The 18,351-nt window shown below is 53.6% G+C and overlaps 5 protein-coding genes across 5 annotated transcripts; 3 read left to right on the top strand and 2 right to left on the bottom strand.

Annotated features, from left to right (window-relative positions):
* Positions 1–584: 584 nt before the first annotated feature.
* NCS57_01051200 (1,4-alpha-glucan-branching enzyme) lies at positions 585–3,096 on the top strand (the record flags this gene model as incomplete). Its single annotated transcript, XM_053060257.1, has 8 exons — positions 585–672; positions 741–865; positions 919–1,018; positions 1,071–1,183; positions 1,245–1,936; positions 1,991–2,326; positions 2,376–3,006; positions 3,058–3,096. 8 exons carry the CDS (start codon positions 585–587, stop codon positions 3,094–3,096), a joined length of 2,124 nt encoding a protein of 707 aa, XP_052910651.1.
* A 1,775-nt stretch (positions 3,097–4,871) lies between these two features.
* NCS57_01051100 (ATP synthase subunit beta) lies at positions 4,872–6,779 on the top strand (the record flags this gene model as incomplete). The annotated part of the gene is made up of 6 exons (XM_053060256.1): positions 4,872–4,882; positions 4,984–5,119; positions 5,203–5,224; positions 5,300–5,385; positions 5,439–6,036; positions 6,088–6,779. 6 exons carry the CDS (start codon positions 4,872–4,874, stop codon positions 6,777–6,779), a joined length of 1,545 nt encoding a protein of 514 aa, XP_052910650.1.
* A 1,195-nt stretch (positions 6,780–7,974) lies between these two features.
* NCS57_01051000 (Zn(2)-C6 fungal-type domain-containing protein) lies at positions 7,975–9,504 on the bottom strand (the record flags this gene model as incomplete). The annotated part of the gene is made up of 1 exon (XM_053060255.1): positions 7,975–9,504. The coding sequence occupies one exon, from the start codon at positions 9,502–9,504 to the stop codon at positions 7,975–7,977; it is 1,530 nt and encodes a 509-aa protein (XP_052910649.1).
* Positions 9,505–11,218: 1,714 nt separating this feature from the next.
* NCS57_01050900 (uncharacterized protein) lies at positions 11,219–14,275 on the top strand (the record flags this gene model as incomplete). Its single annotated transcript, XM_053060254.1, has 1 exon — positions 11,219–14,275. The coding sequence occupies one exon, from the start codon at positions 11,219–11,221 to the stop codon at positions 14,273–14,275; it is 3,057 nt and encodes a 1,018-aa protein (XP_052910648.1).
* Positions 14,276–14,704: 429 nt separating this feature from the next.
* On the bottom strand, positions 14,705–16,699 carry NCS57_01050800 (uncharacterized protein; the record flags this gene model as incomplete). Its single annotated transcript, XM_053060253.1, has 2 exons — positions 14,705–16,506; positions 16,561–16,699. The coding sequence occupies 2 exons, from the start codon at positions 16,697–16,699 to the stop codon at positions 14,705–14,707; spliced, it is 1,941 nt and encodes a 646-aa protein (XP_052910647.1).
* Between the last annotated feature and the right edge of the window lie 1,652 nt (positions 16,700–18,351).

The raw sequence follows: 18,351 nt of genomic DNA, 5'->3' as shown, positions 1-18,351 counted from the left end.
TGCACAATGATTCCGAGAAAACCTCATCATGGCACGGCAAACCCGAGTGGCGGGATGGCGAGAACCTCACCGGGCCCGCTCTCCCACTCCCTCAACCACAACGCGAGCGTCTGAAGGTGCACAGCGGCCACACGCCTTCCACTTATGGCACAGCGTACAGGATACGTACCCTGGCCGTTGGGAAACCCACCCCATCCGCGACGTCATCTCAACTTATCGATAAAGCTGCCTGAGGGTCAAGCCAAGCGAAGTGTGCAGCGCCAGGTTAGGGGAGCTAGTAGACGAGGTTGACAAGGTCTGAGATATCGCCATTGTTTTTTTTCTCGCCACAACCTCGATCTGTTCAGTTCATCTGGACTCGGCGGAATTAAAATCCTCATTCCTGAAGTGCAATTGCCCTGGCTCCCTCCGTCGCAGCTGCCCTCTCGAGTCTGGATTGCGACACGTTGACTTTGTCTCACCTGAAGCTCAACAATTGCCTAGAGCTCAGCTTGCAACACCACATCTACCTACCTACCCCGCCCACGACTCCCTCCAACACCTTCATCCTCCCACACGCGTCGTATCCTTCACTGAGCGTTACAATGGCTGCAATCGTCGAGAAGTCGTCCAATTCCCTGGACCCCAACAATACCAATGGCGCTGCGGATGGCGTTCCCAATGATGGTACAGGTTAGTAGTTGGTTCTGACATGTGATGATCTGATGGTCAAAGGGGGCCCATGTTGACGATAGCTTTAGGTGTCGTCAAGCTCGACCCCTGGCTGTCCCCTTTCAGCGACGCCCTGAAGAGACGATTTTCAAAGGCCCAAGAATGGATCAAGACCATTAACGACAATGAGGGTGGTCTCGAGAAGTTCAGCAGGGTAAGCTTTGCCTTCCAGCGCCCTGGCCCTGGTACTGATGCAAAAGAATCTAGGGCACCGAAAAGTTTGGATTGAACGTCGATGCCAACAACAACATCGTCTACCGCGAATGGGCACCCAATGCCACCGAGGCATACCTGATCGGTGACTTCAGTAAGCCTATCACCTGCCAGCCTGCCCCTTCAAGCTCTTACACTGGTGTTAGACAACTGGGATCGCACCACCCATCCCATGAAGAAGGGACCCTTTGGTGTCTTCGAGATCACTGTTCCAGCCAAGGATGGCCAGGCTGCTATTCCTCACAACTCCAAGATCAAGGTATGCTGCACTTCTAATTAATTGTCAATTGGCCTGTCCCATCTACTGACACTGCCTCAAGATCTCCCTCACTCTGCCCAATGGCGAGCGTGCCGATCGACTCCCCGCATGGATCAAGTACGTGACACAGGACCTGTCCGTGTCGCCCGCCTATGACGCCCGCTTCTGGAACCCTCCCACCTCCGAGACGTACAAGTTCAAGCATGCGCGACCCAAGAAGCCCGAAAGCGCTCGTGTGTACGAGGCCCATGTTGGTATCTCCAGCCCCGAGCAGCGGGTTGCAACCTACAAGGAGTTCACCAAGAATATGCTTCCCAGGATCAAGGATCTTGGCTACAATGTGATCCAATTGATGGCTGTCATGGAGCATGCCTACTACGCCAGTTTTGGTTATCAGGTCAACAACTTCTTCGCGGCGAGCAGTCGATATGGTCCTCCCGAGGACCTCAAGGAGCTCATTGACACTGCGCACAGCATGGGCATTGTCGTACTTCTTGACGTCGTCCACAGCCATGCGTCCAAGAACGTGCTCGATGGTCTCAACGAGTTTGATGGCACTGACCACCAGTACTTCCACGGCGGCGGCAAGGGTCGCCATGATCAGTGGGACAGCCGACTCTTCAACTATGGCCACCATGAGGTGATGAGGTTCCTGCTGAGCAACTTGCGCTTCTGGATGGATGAGTACCAGTTTGATGGATTCCGATTTGACGGAGTCACTAGCATGCTTTACATCCACCATGGCATGGGAACGTACGTTGCTTCTACCAAAGAGCCTTTTCTATGATTGAATGCTGACTGAATTAGGGGTTTCTCTGGAGGCTACCACGAGTACTTTGGTGCTGATGTCGATGAGGAGGCTGTCGTCTATCTCATGCTCGCGAATGAGATGCTTCACCTACTTTACCCAGATGTCATCACCATTGCCGAGGATGTTTCGGGCATGCCTGCTCTGTGTCTGCCACTATCACTCGGAGGCGTTGGCTTTGACTACCGTCTTGCCATGGCAATTCCTGACATGTGGATCAAGATCCTGAAGGAGCTCAAGGATGATGACTGGGATATTGGCAACATCTGCCACACCTTGACAAACCGGCGTCATGGCGAGAAGACGATCGCATACGCCGAGAGTCACGATCAAGCGTAAGCTCGTAACCCGACCCTTCCCAGTGCTGGTTGCTAACTGCCGCAGGCTTGTTGGTGACAAGACACTCATGATGCATCTGTGTGATGCCGAGATGTACACCAACATGTCGACATTGTCGCCTCTGACCCCAGTCATTGATCGGGGCATGGCACTCCACAAGATGATCCGCCTTCTCACACATAGCTTGGGAGGTGAGGGTTACCTCAACTTCGAAGGTAATGAGTTTGGCCATCCTGAGTGGCTTGACTTCCCCCGAGAGGGCAACAACAATTCTTTCTGGTATGCTCGACGACAGCTCAACCTCACGGAAGATCATTTGTTGCGATACCAGTTCCTCAACAACTTTGACCGGCAGATGAACAACTGCGAGGCCAAGTACGGATGGCTTCACGCACCGCAGGCGTACATCTCATTGAAGAACGAGAACGACAAGGTCATCGTATTTGAGCGTGCCGGCCTGGTATTCGTCTTCAACTTCCACCCGACCAACAGCTTCAGTGATTACCGGATCGGCATCGACGTTGCTGGAACATACCGAGTAGTCCTGAACACGGACAGCAAGGATGTTGGCGGATTCAACCGCATCGACGAGGGCACCCGGTTCTTTACGACCGCTATGGAATGGAACAACAGGAAGAACTGGACACACGTGTACATTCCTTGCCGAACTGCTCTGGTAAGAAACCCCATCTCACATGAGATATTGAAATCACTAACACGGACATAGGTTCTGGCGCTTGAGTCGACGGTTTCTCAGAACCCCTAAGGCTCGCCTTGAAAGACAAGGGACGGGAGTGAAGTTGAGGATACCTAGAAACAGTACTGAAGCTACTAGAAACTCTATGGTTTGGTGATTCTCTTCTTTGGCGGAGACATGATGGGCCTTGACAAGGTGAACAATTAATTGCGGTGGGGCACTCACTAATATGATGTCTATTTTCGTTCCTTTCTGCCCTGCAGAGATACAACATTTGAATAATAAAAGATGGCAATTGATACATATGAGCCAGTGCCGTATTGGAGTGAGCATTGAAGTGGTTTGAATGAGAACCTCACACCTGGCTATCACAATGTCGTTAGATATTGCGGTGGGAGACTTTTGGAGGTTGATGGGAGTGGCGCATCGGGATCTGGCCCATGCGGGCCTGGCTCTGGGCATTGCTCGGACTTTTCGGCTCGGGCGTTCGGGATAGCGAAGGGACAAAGACCATCAATTGAGAGCGACCACAGGATGAAACAGTTGGATGCGATTTAGTTACAGTAATCATTGGCATCGCAGCCTTAATATACTGTAATTTCGAGGTAAACGAACCTCAATTGAAGATTCACTGCTGTAAAAGGTTCCCGATCGAAGCTCGACGATAACAATATATCGGTCTGAGTGCTCATGAGCCGGGGCAGATTTTTGGCACGGGCATGGGGAAGGGGGAGGGGCCGACGAGGGAAAAAAAAGTTGGAACAGAGCCTGGCCGAACAATTGGCAAATCTCATCAGCGCCAAAAAATAACTGGATCCCAACATCTCCTGGGTGCCCCAGCTTTACTCAATTGCCCCCTGTGATTGGGCATGATGAGGGGTCTTTCGGCGTGGGTAGCGAGCTGAGACCAATAGGGGCAAGGGAACGGGATGCATGGGAGATGGAGATCCCTGATCTGTCTTTGTTGCCCGGGGGCAAGCTGGAGAAACTGGACAAGCAGCAGAAACAGCTTTGCTTGTTGAAAGAGCGCACGCATGCATCTTGGGCAATTGGATGTCAGGGTACTTACTCCGTGTACTCGGAAACTGTGATGCACTGTGCATCGATAGCCACAACTTGCTATAACGAGGTTCCGGCTGTAGCCAGGACTGGATGCTGCTTGTGCTTGGGCTTGGCTCAGACACTCTCACACCCATCTTCTTCCTTCCCTCCATCTCGGCAGCATCCAGCACAGGTCAATGCTACTTTCCCCGCTCTATTGCTGTACTCTCCCGTCCTGGAGAGATGCATAGCATCACCTGGGGGGCATTGCTGACTTCGCTGCGAGATCAATGATGCGGTTGATCTCATCTTTATTAGCCGTTGTGAGGAGGGGTACTTTTGCTTGCCGCAATTCATCCCCAGCTTTTGTCGCTTGTCCCCTGTAATTCGGTCCCGTCGACCGAAATCTGACCCTCTGTACATACCGCCTGCTGGCTTGGACCTCAGCAATTGATCCCCCAAACATTGATTGCTCCGCTGTCGCTCCCGCAGTCTCTCATAGCCGGCTGTTGGCTTGCTCTGGGCTGGTCCGGAGCTGGGTGGCTCTGAGTGGCTCCCTGACGAGGCAACCACTGGGTCGCGAATAATCCCGCCGCGTCGTCCCGGTAAATTGCCGGCATCGCAGCTTCTCAGGTGGGGCAGAGAGTAATTTCGGGACTAGTGCCACACGTGACCTGCCGCAAAGCTCTAACCGACGAGAAGTCGTCCCCGAGCAAAACTGCTCACCTCCGTAAAAGTTCTCCCTCAGCTTCAACCAACCTCTCTCCACTCCCATCTCTGATCGCTCTTTGTCATCTGGCAAGATGTTCAAGAGGTGAGTATCGAATCCGAGAACGACTGTCGACATGTTTTCGACGACGTTCCCGCTCCAATTGAGGCCCAATTGAGCTGACCAACGTGTTTTTCCCTCGGCAGCGGCATTTCCTCCTTCGCCCGCGCGGCTCGCCCGGCCGTCCTCCCTCGACGTGCCCTCCGACCTGCCTCTTTCCGACTCCCCATCAGCAGCCGATGGGCGAGCACTGCCAGCGTTGGCACCGGCAAGATTCACCAGGTGAGTTCGAGCTCGTCCCCGATTCCGGTCGCCCGGCTATACTCAAATTCCATCAAACCCCATGCTAACCCGACTGCCCGCAGGTCATCGGTGCCGTCGTCGACGGTCAGTCAATCATCCACGACAGGCTCTCTGCCAGCCTGCCTCGACCCGGCAAACACCTTACTGACTAGTTTGCAGTCAAGTTCGATGGCGCTAAGCTCCCCGCCATTCTCAACTCTCTTGAGACTCAGAACAATGGCCAGAAGCTCGTGCTCGAGGTTTCCGTATGTATCAACTCAATTGCCTCGTCTGGCCTATCAATTCTAACAGCCAGCAGCAACATCTTGGTGAGAACGTCGTCCGATGCATTGCCATGGACGGTACCGAGGGTCTCGTCCGAGGTGCTCCCGCTGTCGACACCGGTGCTCCCATCACCATCCCCGTCGGTCCCCAGACCCTCGGCCGTATCATGAACGTCACTGGTGACCCCATTGACGAGCGTGGTCCCATCAAGTCTGACAAGCGCCTGCCCATTCACCAAGAAGCCCCCGAGTTCGTCGAGCAGTCCACTTCCGCTGAGATTCTCGTCACTGGTATCAAGGTCGTCGATCTTCTTGCCCCCTACGCCCGTGGTGGAAAGATTGGTCTCTTCGGTGGTGCCGGTGTCGGCAAGACTGTGTTCATTCAGGAGCTCATCAACAACATCGCCAAGGCTCACGGTGGTTACTCCGTCTTCACCGGTGTCGGTGAGCGAACCCGTGAGGGTAACGATCTGTACCACGAAATGCAGGAGACCTCCGTCATTCAGCTCGACGGTGACTCTAAGGTCGCCCTGGTCTTCGGTCAGATGAACGAGCCCCCAGGTGCCCGTGCCCGTGTCGCCCTTACTGGTTTGACCATTGCCGAGTACTTCCGAGACGAGGAGGGTCAGGATGGTGAGTTATTTCGAGAGCCAAACAGCCAGACTTGATACTGACCATTCCCAGTGCTGCTCTTCATTGACAACATTTTCCGATTCACCCAGGCCGGTTCCGAGGTGTCTGCCCTTCTGGGTCGTATCCCCTCTGCCGTCGGTTACCAGCCCACTCTTGCCGTCGACATGGGTGGTATGCAGGAGCGTATCACCACCACCAAGAAGGGTTCCATTACTTCCGTCCAGGCCGTCTACGTCCCTGCTGACGATTTGACTGATCCTGCCCCCGCCACCACCTTCGCTCACTTGGACGCCACCACTGTCTTGTCCCGTGGTATCTCCGAGTTGGGTATCTACCCCGCTGTCGACCCTCTCGACTCCAAGTCCCGTATGCTCGACCCCCGAGTTGTCGGTCAGGAGCACTACGACACCGCTACCCGCGTCCAGCAGATCCTCCAGGAGTACAAGTCTCTCCAGGATATCATTGCCATTCTTGGTATGGACGAGTTGTCGGAGGCTGACAAGCTTACCGTCGAGCGTGCCCGTAAGATCCAGCGTTTCCTGAGCCAGCCCTTCACTGTCGCCCAGGTTTTCACTGGTATTGAGGGTGCTCTGGTCGACCTCAAGGAGACCATCAACTCCTTCAAGGCCATCCTTAACGGTGAGGGCGACAGCCTTCCCGAGGGTGCCTTCTACATGGTCGGTGACTTCGCCTCGGCCAAGGCCAAGGGTGAGAAGATTCTGGCTGAGCTGGAGAACAACTAAGGGGCTTGAGTATTGAGAGTTAATGCCGCGGGAGACGGGAGGAGAGAGAAATCGGGCCTATGTATAGAGAAGAGGAACAAGGCCCGGGGAGGTTTCTCATAAGCTCCATCAAGTCTCTTTTGTGAGCTGTGTACCAAGAAATCAACAAAATTCCTCTTGTAGCCATATCAAGCTTTCTTTTTTGACGTGATAGTCCCAATATCTCGTGAAGTATTGTGCCATTTTCCTATTCATATATCTGCCTCACAACTGTTCTATCGTCTCAACTCCTAGTACTATTGTCTTGCTCAGGTTGTTCTCCTAATATGTCAAGTCTGACAGTTGGTTGACGCGAGAAATGAATTGTTGCTCTTACCCTTGAGTGAGAGTTTGTTATAGACGGGGCCATTTGTCCGCCTCTACATCCAAGCGGATATCCCTTTAATATATCATTTCTTATAAGCGTTCCTCAACGTAAGAGATGCAGTCATATATCCAATTTATCCCAGCATATTTGTAAACCAAGATTTGAGCTAGTTATCCCATGAGTTGGCAAAAACCTCCGTTTTGTACCTCGCCCCACTGTTATTGCTCTCGCAAAGATGATGCGTCAGTATAACTGAATCTGTTAGAACCTTATGCTTTGAGTACTTATTGTCAAGGCACGACTGAGTGTTGATCAAAGTATCTCGCTGAGGAAGGGATCTGATTGACTTAGACCCCCTGTCGTGACCGGCGCGGAGGTTTTTGCCAGCTCATGGGATAGTTAGTCTTGCGACATAGGGATCGTTGCTACCTAAAGTTTGGCAACTCCAGAACTCACCATCTCATCCGAGGAGTTGCATCACTGTGTTGACTGCATGGGCAGTACATTTCCCACCCTCTTGTAGTGAACGTTGATAGAAGTGATTCAAGCAGGTTGATGAGTAGGGACGGCGCGTAGCCTTCTCTTCCATTTGTAACAACATCAACTATCTTGAAGGGTAGAGAGACCTCTTGAGCCTCCTGGGTATTCAAAAACCATTTGTAAAGTATTCCACATGTCCGCACCACCGATTCACCACCCATGGGACCTGCGGTGTAGCACGGATGCCCTTTTACTATATCTCGCCAACCCAAAACGCCTAATAGCCTGAACACGACGTAACGCCATCCCATCACCCCCTTGCTCCAATACGGGCATCCCTCAGAGGTCAACAACTCTGGGTAGACCCTTTCAATCTGCTGGCTTCCACAGCTCGGGATCATTTTTCCACTCATCCATTGTGTTGTCTTTCCTAGGATCTAGGAGAACAAGTTTCTTCTCGGAAGGTGTCCACTCAACTCGCCGCCCCTCGTCGTCCAGCAACGTAATGGCGGCTGTAGGATCTATGCGGAGGTTGCTGGGCGTGCTAGGCACCCAGTTAGGGTTCTCAAACAGTACTCTTGCAATCCCTATGTCTGTGTCGACTAGGCGGGCCATCTGCGGCACTATCAGGAGATGCTGCCACTCTGGGCCGAGGTACTGGCAAAGGTCGTTTAAGGAGCGATCGCCAACGTTCTTGAGCCACCAGACCACTTTGGTGAGCTTGAGAAAGGCGGAGTAGTAGGCGAGGATGACGAGGGCTCGGGGACGGCGCTCACGGGCGAGTTGGATGAAATGACGAGGGACGAAGGTGAACCAGGTAATGATGCGTAGTAGCATGACGGGACTGATGCCGTCGTTCATATTGTGATAGAGAGAACCCAGGTACTTGAGCGTCTCATAGTAAGTGTCGATGTCAGTAAAATCTGGGTCGTCGGCCTTGATTGAGGTAACCATGAAGAGAAGGTTGTTGGGTATTGCACCGGTGGCCTTTTCGAGGTCTATGGGCGGGCGAGAGAAGAGGGCATAGAGACCAGAGTCAAAGAGTCTCTCAACCCCCATGAGGTCAATGACAAGGCCGATGCCGCGCCAGACAATCATCCAGTCGATAATGTACAACTCTTTCGAGTCGTCATCTCGGAAGTTTTGAGAGGAGAGGGCAGTTAGGAGGAGGGAGTTGGCGATGAGGGCGGGATATGTCTCTGGACGAGCTTGCTCGACAGCACGGCGATAACCTTCGAAAGAACGAGCGCGATACGCGAGGGCGCGGGAAGGATCGCACTCCTGGTTGAGGCTCTGCATGTGAAGACTGGCGAGGGCGAAGAGGGAGTCCATGAGGAAGGGATTCTCGAAGGCGACTTGAACCATGCGGGTCTTGAGGATCTCGCTGACGGGGTTGAAACGGCCATCATCGATGGAGAATGAAGCACTAGTTGCGCTGGTATAGAACCATAGGAGCTTCATGTCGGCATTGTCCATTTGACCAGAACGGAAGAGTGGTTGTGATACCAGGGACCCAGTCTCCTCGACCATGTCATCACCAGATGATATAGAGACGACATCCGGCGACACAGCACGCTGAGTGACAGACGAGACACTCGAGGCTGAAGGAGAGGTTGGAGGTTCATTGCTTGAGATTGAAGATGAGGCTGGAGGGTTGGGATAGACACAGTCAGCCTTGCGTAGCCGGCACGAGCGACAGACCGGCCTAGCTTCGTCGCATTTCACTTTTCGCATTTTACAGTTTTTGCACCCTGTCCGAGACTTTTTGTGAGGGCGTTTGGAGTGATAGGGTTTATCCCCGGACCCCGGTTGTGTTGCTGACTCCTGCGGAGTTTGTGACTGAGATTGTTCGGATGTCTGAGCTTCTTGAGAAGCCGGGACTGAGATTGAAGCATCCATGGTTGATGGGGCTATATCATGACCGAGAAAGAGCCTGAGGAGAGAAGAGCGAAGCGATATGGTAACGACACTCGGTTTGTCCCAATCACATGAAATAATATGAGGCAGATGCGAGAGAGAGAAAGGGAAAGAGTCCCGGTTGATACAGGGGGTGCCCCGGCTGATGACAAGGCGCAGAGGAAACGACAACGGCCCCCGCGTGCCTTAGTCGAGCAACGCTTAGACGATGAACTAGGGCTGTGAGTGGGCGTTGGCGAGCGGCTGATGGGAGTCTATGATGACGATAACGAAGTCCAAAGAAAGGCCCGCATCCGACGGTGGTCGGGGATCGGCAGGCTTAAGCGCGGCGGCTCGGACCCCGGAGGAACGTTGAAAGCCGGGGGTTGAAGCGGCCAATGGGCGTGGGGCAGAGGAACGTTCAGGGACGGGAAACCTTGAAGAATATAGAGTAATGAAGTAGATGAAGTTGAGTAAGAAGCCAAAATTCGAGAACATGAGGAAAACCATAACGCAGGGTCTAGCCAATCACATGGAGACCAAGATCCCCCTCTCTCCCTTGAGGCGTCAGCCTGGGTGAGAGGAGGGGTGGTGGCCGCGCCGTTGCATTACGCAACAGACGGATCAAACGACAAATACAAAAATCACGAAAAGAGCGAAAAAGGGCTTCGGTTAGAATAAGCCAAGCTTTAGAGTCAGGGTCAAGCTCCTGAGCCTTACGACTGCCCTGCTTGAACGTTACGCAACCCTCAGCCCAGTTTGTGGGGAATCCCTCGTGTTCCTGATGACAGGGGACGGGGGCGGAATGGCTTCGAGGGGAGGCGCAGCAGCGTGTTTTAAATAACCTTGTGTGAGATGCATAACCAAAAGATCCTATTGTGAGGCTGGCGCCTGTTTGGTGTCATGGATTGGACGAGGGCCACGTACTCTGGGTTTGAAGAGCCACTGTTGTACTCTAGTTGACCTCTTGAGATACAGGCAGGACAGCCAAGTCTCTCGAGTCTGTGAAGCAACCAACTATTTCCGTCTGATATCTTCCTTAGGGTCCGGTTATGTTTCCCGATTGGCTGCTACATGTAACTGAGTATGCTGGAGTTTCTTTTGCCTTTCAGCAAGTATGACACAACTGTCCAAGAGAGTATACACGGTCTCGAGGTTAACCAATGCCAATCGACAGGGTATACAATGACATGTGAAAAGAGCCTTGCGCAACATGCTGGTGCTAGCCCTTTAAACAATAAACTGAGAAAGAATTGGTAAAAGACCAAGTGAAGGCCACGCAAAAGTCTCAGCCATGGCGTTGCATTCTAACCCTTACAACGGCCATTCAACGGTGCCTGTAGCTGGCCTCCGAACTCGCACCATCATGAACCAAGTTTGGTAGCGGTGTAAAGAGACAACACTTCCCAACTCGGTTCACCGCAACTATGGGCATTACGAATCAATGAGTGTAACAAGGACATTGAAATCAGGCTCTTGCATGGTCCTTCATCACGTTACAAGACACGTTCAGAGACAATCAATTGTGGTTGTTGCAGTTCCACGATTACATAATCTCCGAAACCCGCTGAACGCCAAGTCTCCGACCATCAACCGCGAGCGAGAATCATATGCTCGAGAATTTGTTAAAAGGTCCTTCGCTGCGATTAGAGCCTCCTACTCGCTAGGACTTTGTCAACTTCCTCCTCCTGGTCGCCTACGACTGTAATCCGCTCGGATGCACTCGCCAGGGCTTCGCGCCCTTGTCCATCCCGCTGCTGCCGTCGCCGCCAGAGCCCCGCGGTCCCGAATCCTCGGCGTCGCCTATCGATCCTTTCAAACATCGTCTACTTGGCTGAGCGGTAGCGGGAGTGGCAGCGGCGCAAACAATGGAGACAAGCCTGCGGGTGAATCATCGACGGTAGAAGGAGAGGATGTACAACCACAGAATGGCACCGAATCAGCGCCAGGTCGTTCACGACTTCGAACTTCAAGCTCTTTAAAGAATCGTATCGCTCGCAAGAACGCCGCTCCAGCTCTACCCCCCGTCAAGCTTCCCCAGACGTTCCTCGACGAAAATGTGACTCTTCACAATGCCTGGCGCAGGCCTAGCCTCCCAATTGCTCTCGCCGAAGACGCAAAGCACCCCAAGACGTCGTCTATCTTTGTCGATCCTCGGCCGAGCGAGAACACTCCCAGAGTACAAGAGTCTAACAAGGCGCTCGAGGAGTACTTTGACAAGACTCTCGATGCCTTGATAGAAAAGGCTGGAGACCGGGCCGGCGAGCTTGTCAACCCCGAAATCGACTCGAACAACACCGAGGAGCTCGTTCACAAGCTCACAAGCATCACCCGCGTCTACGACATGCTCCTCGACTCGGCGTGGCATCTTACCGACTCGCTATATCCCGCTCGACATGCGCACTATACATATACCTCTCGGCCATTTTGGTGGTGGAATTACTACAAGGACTTTGACCGCCACAGTCAAGAGTTCCGCGACCAGTTCCTCTCTGTCCAGACTGCTATTGACAGCATCCTCGACTACGACTGGAGACTAGACCATTCCTTGTCTCAGGCCATTGCTGACTTACCCGTCCTCACCTTCTCTTCCATCCGATCCGCCCTCCATCGCGAATTGACAACACCGGCACCTGCTGACTCCGAGCCGAGAAACCTGAAGCGCCAAATCACTATCCTTTCCATGTCTGGCTATAGCGGCCAAGCCATATCAGAAGCAGTTGCGGAACATGCGGCGTACTTTAATGATGCCGACTTGATCCGCTTAGATGCTCAAGACCTGTCAGTACTGGTGGGAGAATATCTCGGGCAAGACTGGGCGTATTCGAGGGGCTCCCTCTCAACTATGGGCTTCCGCGCTGCTGAGATGAACGGAAAGCTATATAAAGACCCAGAGCCCCCATCACGCGCAGCTGAAGAAGATGAGAATGACCAAGACACCGTGAGCATCCGTACAGGTGCAGGTCAGCACGAGGATGAACATCACAAGATAAAGCCGGGTATCTATGACCCCTTTGACAAGTGGGAGAACCTAAAGATCGACAAGATTTTGGATCAACTCACACAAGCTGCCGAGCTGAAGCACGGCTCGGCTCGTGATAAGCCCCTTCTCATTCATATCCACGACTTTGTGGAGCTCAATATGACCCTCGAGGGATCGATGCTGATTTCACGGCTGAGGAGCTTGGTGGATGCAGCCTGGCAACAGGGCACCAAGGTCGCCATCTTTGGAACATCTTCGAGTGAGCAGCCCTCGGATGAGTATCAAAGCGTTCTTCGAGAACTCTCCTTCGGAGACTTTGTCATCTCTCGACACGTTGAGCCGCACCGCACGCTAAGGCAGCCCAAACCATCTGGCGGCTCCCAGGTCTCCGACAACCCCTTCCCTCTCCAAGACACGGATCTGTTTGTGGAGAATGTGCGGAACGTGAATCGGATGCTCAAATCACTTGGCGGTCATCGACTTCTAGACTTTTCAAATGACCACATGAAGATCTTTATGCGTGCCACCGACACACGCGCTCAGATGCTCAAGAAGTCGATCCTCCCTCTGCCCGAAGTGTACAACATTGCCTGTGCTGCGAAGCGGCATGAGGAGGAAGCAGAGGGCGCCGCAGCAGGAGGGGTGTATGAAAGACTTCTCATGGGACCCCTAAGGCAACGGCCTGGACAACAGTTCCTGGATGATCCAGAGCCGGAAGGCAAGGCCACCGCTGAAGAGACACAGAAGAAGGCCGAAGACTCACAAACAGCCGGCCGGGCATCCATGAAGCTCAATGAGTATGAGAAGCGCATATCCTCTGGGCACATCAACCGCCAGAACCTACGAACCACATTTGACGATGTCCATGTCCCCAAGGACACCATCTCTGCCCTCAAACTTCTTACATCATTGGCTCTGGTGCGGCCGGATGCCTTCTCATATGGTGTTCTGGCCCAAGACAAGATCCCTGGATGTCTCTTGTATGGCCCCCCTGGTACAGGCAAGACTCTCCTGGCAAAGGCTGTTGCTAAGGAGAGCGGTGCAAACATGTTGGAGATAAGTGGTGCCACCATCAACGATAAATGGGTGGGTGAGAGCGAGAAGCTCATCCACGCCGTCTTCACTCTGGCCAAGAAGATCTCACCCTGCGTCGTCTTCATCGACGAGGCCGACTCGCTCTTGGCCAACCGAAGCATGCTTGGTGCTCGCGCATCTCACCGCTCACACATCAACCAGTTCCTCAAGGAGTGGGACGGCCTAGAGGAGACGGAAGCCTTTATCATGGTTGCTACAAACCGGCCCTTTGATCTTGACGACGCTGTCCTTCGACGTCTACCACGCCGTCTCCTCGTCGACCTCCCCCTTCAGCCTGACCGCACCGCCATCCTCAAAATCCTTCTCAAGGGCGAGGAGATCGACCCATCTGTCTCTCTCGAGGAACTCGCCAAGCGCACGCCCTACTACTCGGGCTCGGACCTCAAGAACGCCTGCGTGGCAGCCGCCATGGCCGCCGTCGAAGAGGAGAACGAGGCTGCTGCCCGGCACACGGGGCCGGAGCCCTACGAGTACCCCAAGAAGCGCACTCTGCGCCAGGAGCACTTTGACAAGGCTCTGCGGCAGATCCCCGCCAGCATCAGCGAGGACATGGAGTCTCTCAAGCAGATCCGCAAGTTTGACGAGGAGTACGGCGCCAAGAAGAAGGGTACCAAGAAGACCATGGGCTTTGGTGTCGGTGCTGAGAAGAAGTTTGCTGATGCCGAGGAGGTGCGCATCCGTCGAGGAAGTCCTTGACCAAGTTCAACATGAGCTTGGTTTTCTTTTTTCCTTTTTATTTCAATGGGTATTCATTTGCAGGGGACGGCGTGGGGAGCTTTCGTTTAAACTATCATAGACTCGGGTAGCTTTGGGAGACATGGAGGATGAACTGATCAGATGGAAATAAGCATTTCAGGTGTCTTTGTTTCTGGTCATCTTTTTGGGCATGAGTTGAAGATAGCATGGGCTCAAAAAGGAACTTGTACTGTAAGAAAAGTGTACTATATCATATCAGAGACAACAACGTCTAAAGATGCAAAAGACTTGTGGTAGGGGCTGGCCTGAGCTGGTCTCTTTATTGAACTACCTATTATTATACAATTGCCTGCTCCGTCCAAGTTTAGTGCCATATTTGTTCTCTTATTACCAAAATAACTGTAGATGACATGCTGCTATCCGCTAGCCTCATGCTTCTGTCGATACCTTGATCCCCTCTGCAGCGAGGGCCCTCTGGTAATCCGCCTGAGCCTTCTCCAACGCATCAATAGTCGGCTGCATCAGTGCCATGACGGCTGGACGGCCACCGCCCACCCTGTCCGCCTTCCAGCGGATCTTCTTTCCCGTACGCTCAAAGTGATCACGGATCTCCTTCTTGCGGGTACGGATGATTTCCTCTCGCTCCTTGTCGGCCTCGTCTGCGACAGCGTTGATGCGTGCGATGGAGCGGCTCAGTGACTCGGCGAGGTACTGCAGTTCAGCAGCACGATCCGGGTCTCCCGAGAGGAAAGCGTTCCAGAACTGGTGAAGGAACTCGATGGTTGTGGCATGAGTAAGGCTGCACTTCCGAGCAAGTTCAGCAGGAAGGCCCATGGGTGTAAGGGCATCAGAGTCGTGTCCATACTTTTGGGCACGTTGCTGACGAACACCCTTCATGACGTCCTTGTCCGCAGCTTTCAGAGCGGACCGTGAACCAACGTGAGCACGCTTGGGAGCATCATCGTCGCTATCGCTCTGTTCATCAAAGCCAATGGCTGCCTGGAGATTGATGCCTCCTGCACCGTCGCCCTCGAGGGTTTCGAGATCGCCCTGAATCTCGAAGAGCACATCGCTGGGGGCCTGCTTTTCAAACAAGCGGGCATTGGACGAGGGCGCTGTTTCATGTTTGGAGAAGAACTTGTTCTGCTCCTTGACATTGAGCATGATGCGATGCTCCTTAGCATCCCCCTTGAGATCGCGGAGTGCAAGCTGGTTATAAGTGTCGTAAGCTCCACTGACATCCTCGGCATTGGCGTCAGATGGGGCGACGTTGGCCATGATCTTCTCGCTGAGGCTGTTGAGGGTCTTTACAATGGGAACGTTGGTTCTAGGACGCATCTCAATATCCTTGGCATTCCCGCTCTTGAAACCGCCCTGGTTCTCCTCGTTGGCTTCGATGTCGATGATGTGGGGAACCTGTTGTGCCATGATCTTGCTCTGCACAGCTACCGTATTTTCGCTAGGGTCGTACTTGTCGAAGAGGGGATCATTGGGATCATTCTCAGTGACTCGCTCGCCCCGTAGCTTCTTGGAGAGTCTGCTGAGGAAGAACCGAGACCAGAACTCGGCCTCTGAAAGCCGAGGCACATTCTCGTTGTAGACGCGCTTGATTAAAGGATGTTGGGCGAAGATCATCTGAACCTGCTCAACACTAATATTGAGCTTGAGCTCTCCATCAACAGTCTTGGGCTTCACTGTCGAGAGAACATTGTAGGCACCCTTCTTCTGGTTGGTCTCGATAGCATGAGCTCGGAGAAGGTTTGTCCGCGTTGACCAGAACTGGGCGTTGAAAGCAGCTCCCGAGATAGAATCAGGTTTGGTTTGCATGGCCTCCATATAGGTCTGGTTAAGGCTTGTGTCCTTTGACATGAGGGACCGTTGTAGTTCGATGTCGTTCTTCAAGTGAGCATCATCAAACCAGCGAAGAGAGGTAGGTTGCGAGTTGACAGCACTGGCAAAAGCCATGGATGCTGAGCCGCTACCCGCGTTTCCATTTGCTGTTGGGGTTGAAGAGCCGCCTGTGCCAGGGGCAGATGGCTTTGGTACGCCGGCATCGTTGGTGCGAGAAGCAGCCAACAGGCTTGACAAGAGGTCCTTTACAGCTTTGGCCTCTGCTTTGGCCTCTGGGGTGTTGAAGTGGAAGAGATATGTAGCAGGGTCGGCACTCTCAGAAGTCTTTTCAAAGACCTTGAGCATCACCTTTGCCGAGGTGTCTGGGGTCTGCTGAAGGTCTGGGACCGACGTTAGTGAGAGAAAGCGCGTTCGCGCAGGCTATCCTGACTCACTGGTGATGTTGGAAACGGAGAGAGAGACGGTGGGAGGGCCGCCGGAGTTTGGAGTCCAGGTGACAAACTGATGGTCACTGGTGAGTGTCAGGATGCCATCCTTCTTCTTGAAGAGGGTGCGGCCAGCGGGGATGGCCATGATGGAGGCGATGATGACGCGACGAGCTCGACGCGGCTACGAGTAAATGCACGGGAACTCGACCCCCTGAGGGGACTCGCGTCGTGGAGTTCTACGGTGAGATTCCGCCTCAGAAGCTCTTGGGATGGATGGGTTCGCAGATGTCGTTGAAGTGATCTCCAGGCAGAAGGCTGGAAAAGCAGCCGATGAGCAGGTGGCCTTTGTTGGCGACGATAGCGACTTGGTTCACGTGAGTGTCTGATACAGCTTGTCTCTGATGAGGCTGTCTGAGACCTGGATTCTCTCCTGCTTGCTTGCTTACTCGCTCTTGGCAGCTTGAGATAGATTGGATGTCGTCGTCAAGGCTTCAGCTTCCGCTTCCCCCAAAGCTTCGAGAATATTATCCGTAAAGTACGTAGCCTTGCGCTGCTGCACTAGAGTGGGGCCTGAAAAAGTTGGTGCCCGTGGAAGTGGTAAGTGGAGCCGCCGCCTGACGTTGGCACCTGCTGCAAAGCCGACTCCAACCTGCAGGGCCTGCCTGACCTGAAAAGATGAAAGAATACACCGCAGGTCAGCAAGGTGGGAAATGAGGGATAATGGCGAGGGTTATTGGGAAATGCGTGGTTGGATAGTTATCAGGAACTTGAGCCATTTATTCTATGGCGTCTCATCTTTTCACAGATGAATGTCTCGATGGCTATTGACAGCCTCTTCACCTCACCCTCACCGAGGAACCGCCAGGCACACCTGGCAGTTACTCCAACTGTGGCTGGTGGATTTTCAATTGCTCGCCCACCCGTGGCTGACCCTTCCCCTGACCTGCAAACCCTCCCACTAAAAAACCTGGAATGCACGTCCCACCCGACACCGAGTCGCTGACCTTGTGGCGTCGGCTATTGACCCTGTTTAATCCACGTAAAACTTCACGATGGTTACTCCGCAATCTTGGTTGTTTCCCGTGCGCCCCGATGCGCCTGACACCTCCCATATCTGTACCCTACCTAAAGGAGACCGTGCGAGCATGGTGCTCTCCTTTCCAGATTACCGCAATGACAGGCCACTCTTCGGCTACTCGCAGCCTACGAGGACACGATCCTTCAGCCATGATCCGTTTGATCCTGCAAAGAAACCCCCCAGCTGCGCCCTCAAATCGCGGGGAAATACACACGCACAGCCTTGGCGACGAGCCGGGTAGACGGACGTCATGACGGTACAGTGTGTCCGGAGATCGGTACGGTCACGGCCAAGCAACGTCCAGGGCGCGGTGATCCTCGGTAAACACACCTCAACCCCCGAGCCAGACCCCCAAATGCCCCGAAAATGCGAGTGGGCTCCCCCAATGATAGCGGTCACCGCTGCCCACGGTCACCTCCAAAACACTGTGCGGCATCTCACCCCGGAGGTCAAAGACCGAGTGACTTGCCGCGCTGTAAACCCCTGCAAACCCTGCTGCAAGAGGCTGGGCCGCGCCGTGCGCCTCCCTCCAGATCCGCACTGCTTTTCTCGGTCACGGCTGCCTCTAGCCAATCAGCGCCTGGCTCCCTCACGGCCAGAACCGGGTTTGCCGGGGGCGTCATCGTATTTTTCCAAGCAGCAGGACATCAAAGGCCAGCAGTGAGCTCCAGTCGGTCTCGTCTCGGTGGTCACAATTTCTTCTCCCGCTGGGTCCTTCC

Source organism: Fusarium keratoplasticum, chromosome 8 (genome assembly GCF_025433545.1).
Source record: "Fusarium keratoplasticum isolate Fu6.1 chromosome 8, whole genome shotgun sequence".
Classification (NCBI taxonomy): domain Eukaryota; kingdom Fungi; phylum Ascomycota; class Sordariomycetes; order Hypocreales; family Nectriaceae; genus Fusarium; species Fusarium keratoplasticum.
The sequence above is the reverse complement of the archived record's forward strand: the minus strand, read 5'-3'. Positions and strand labels throughout refer to the sequence as shown.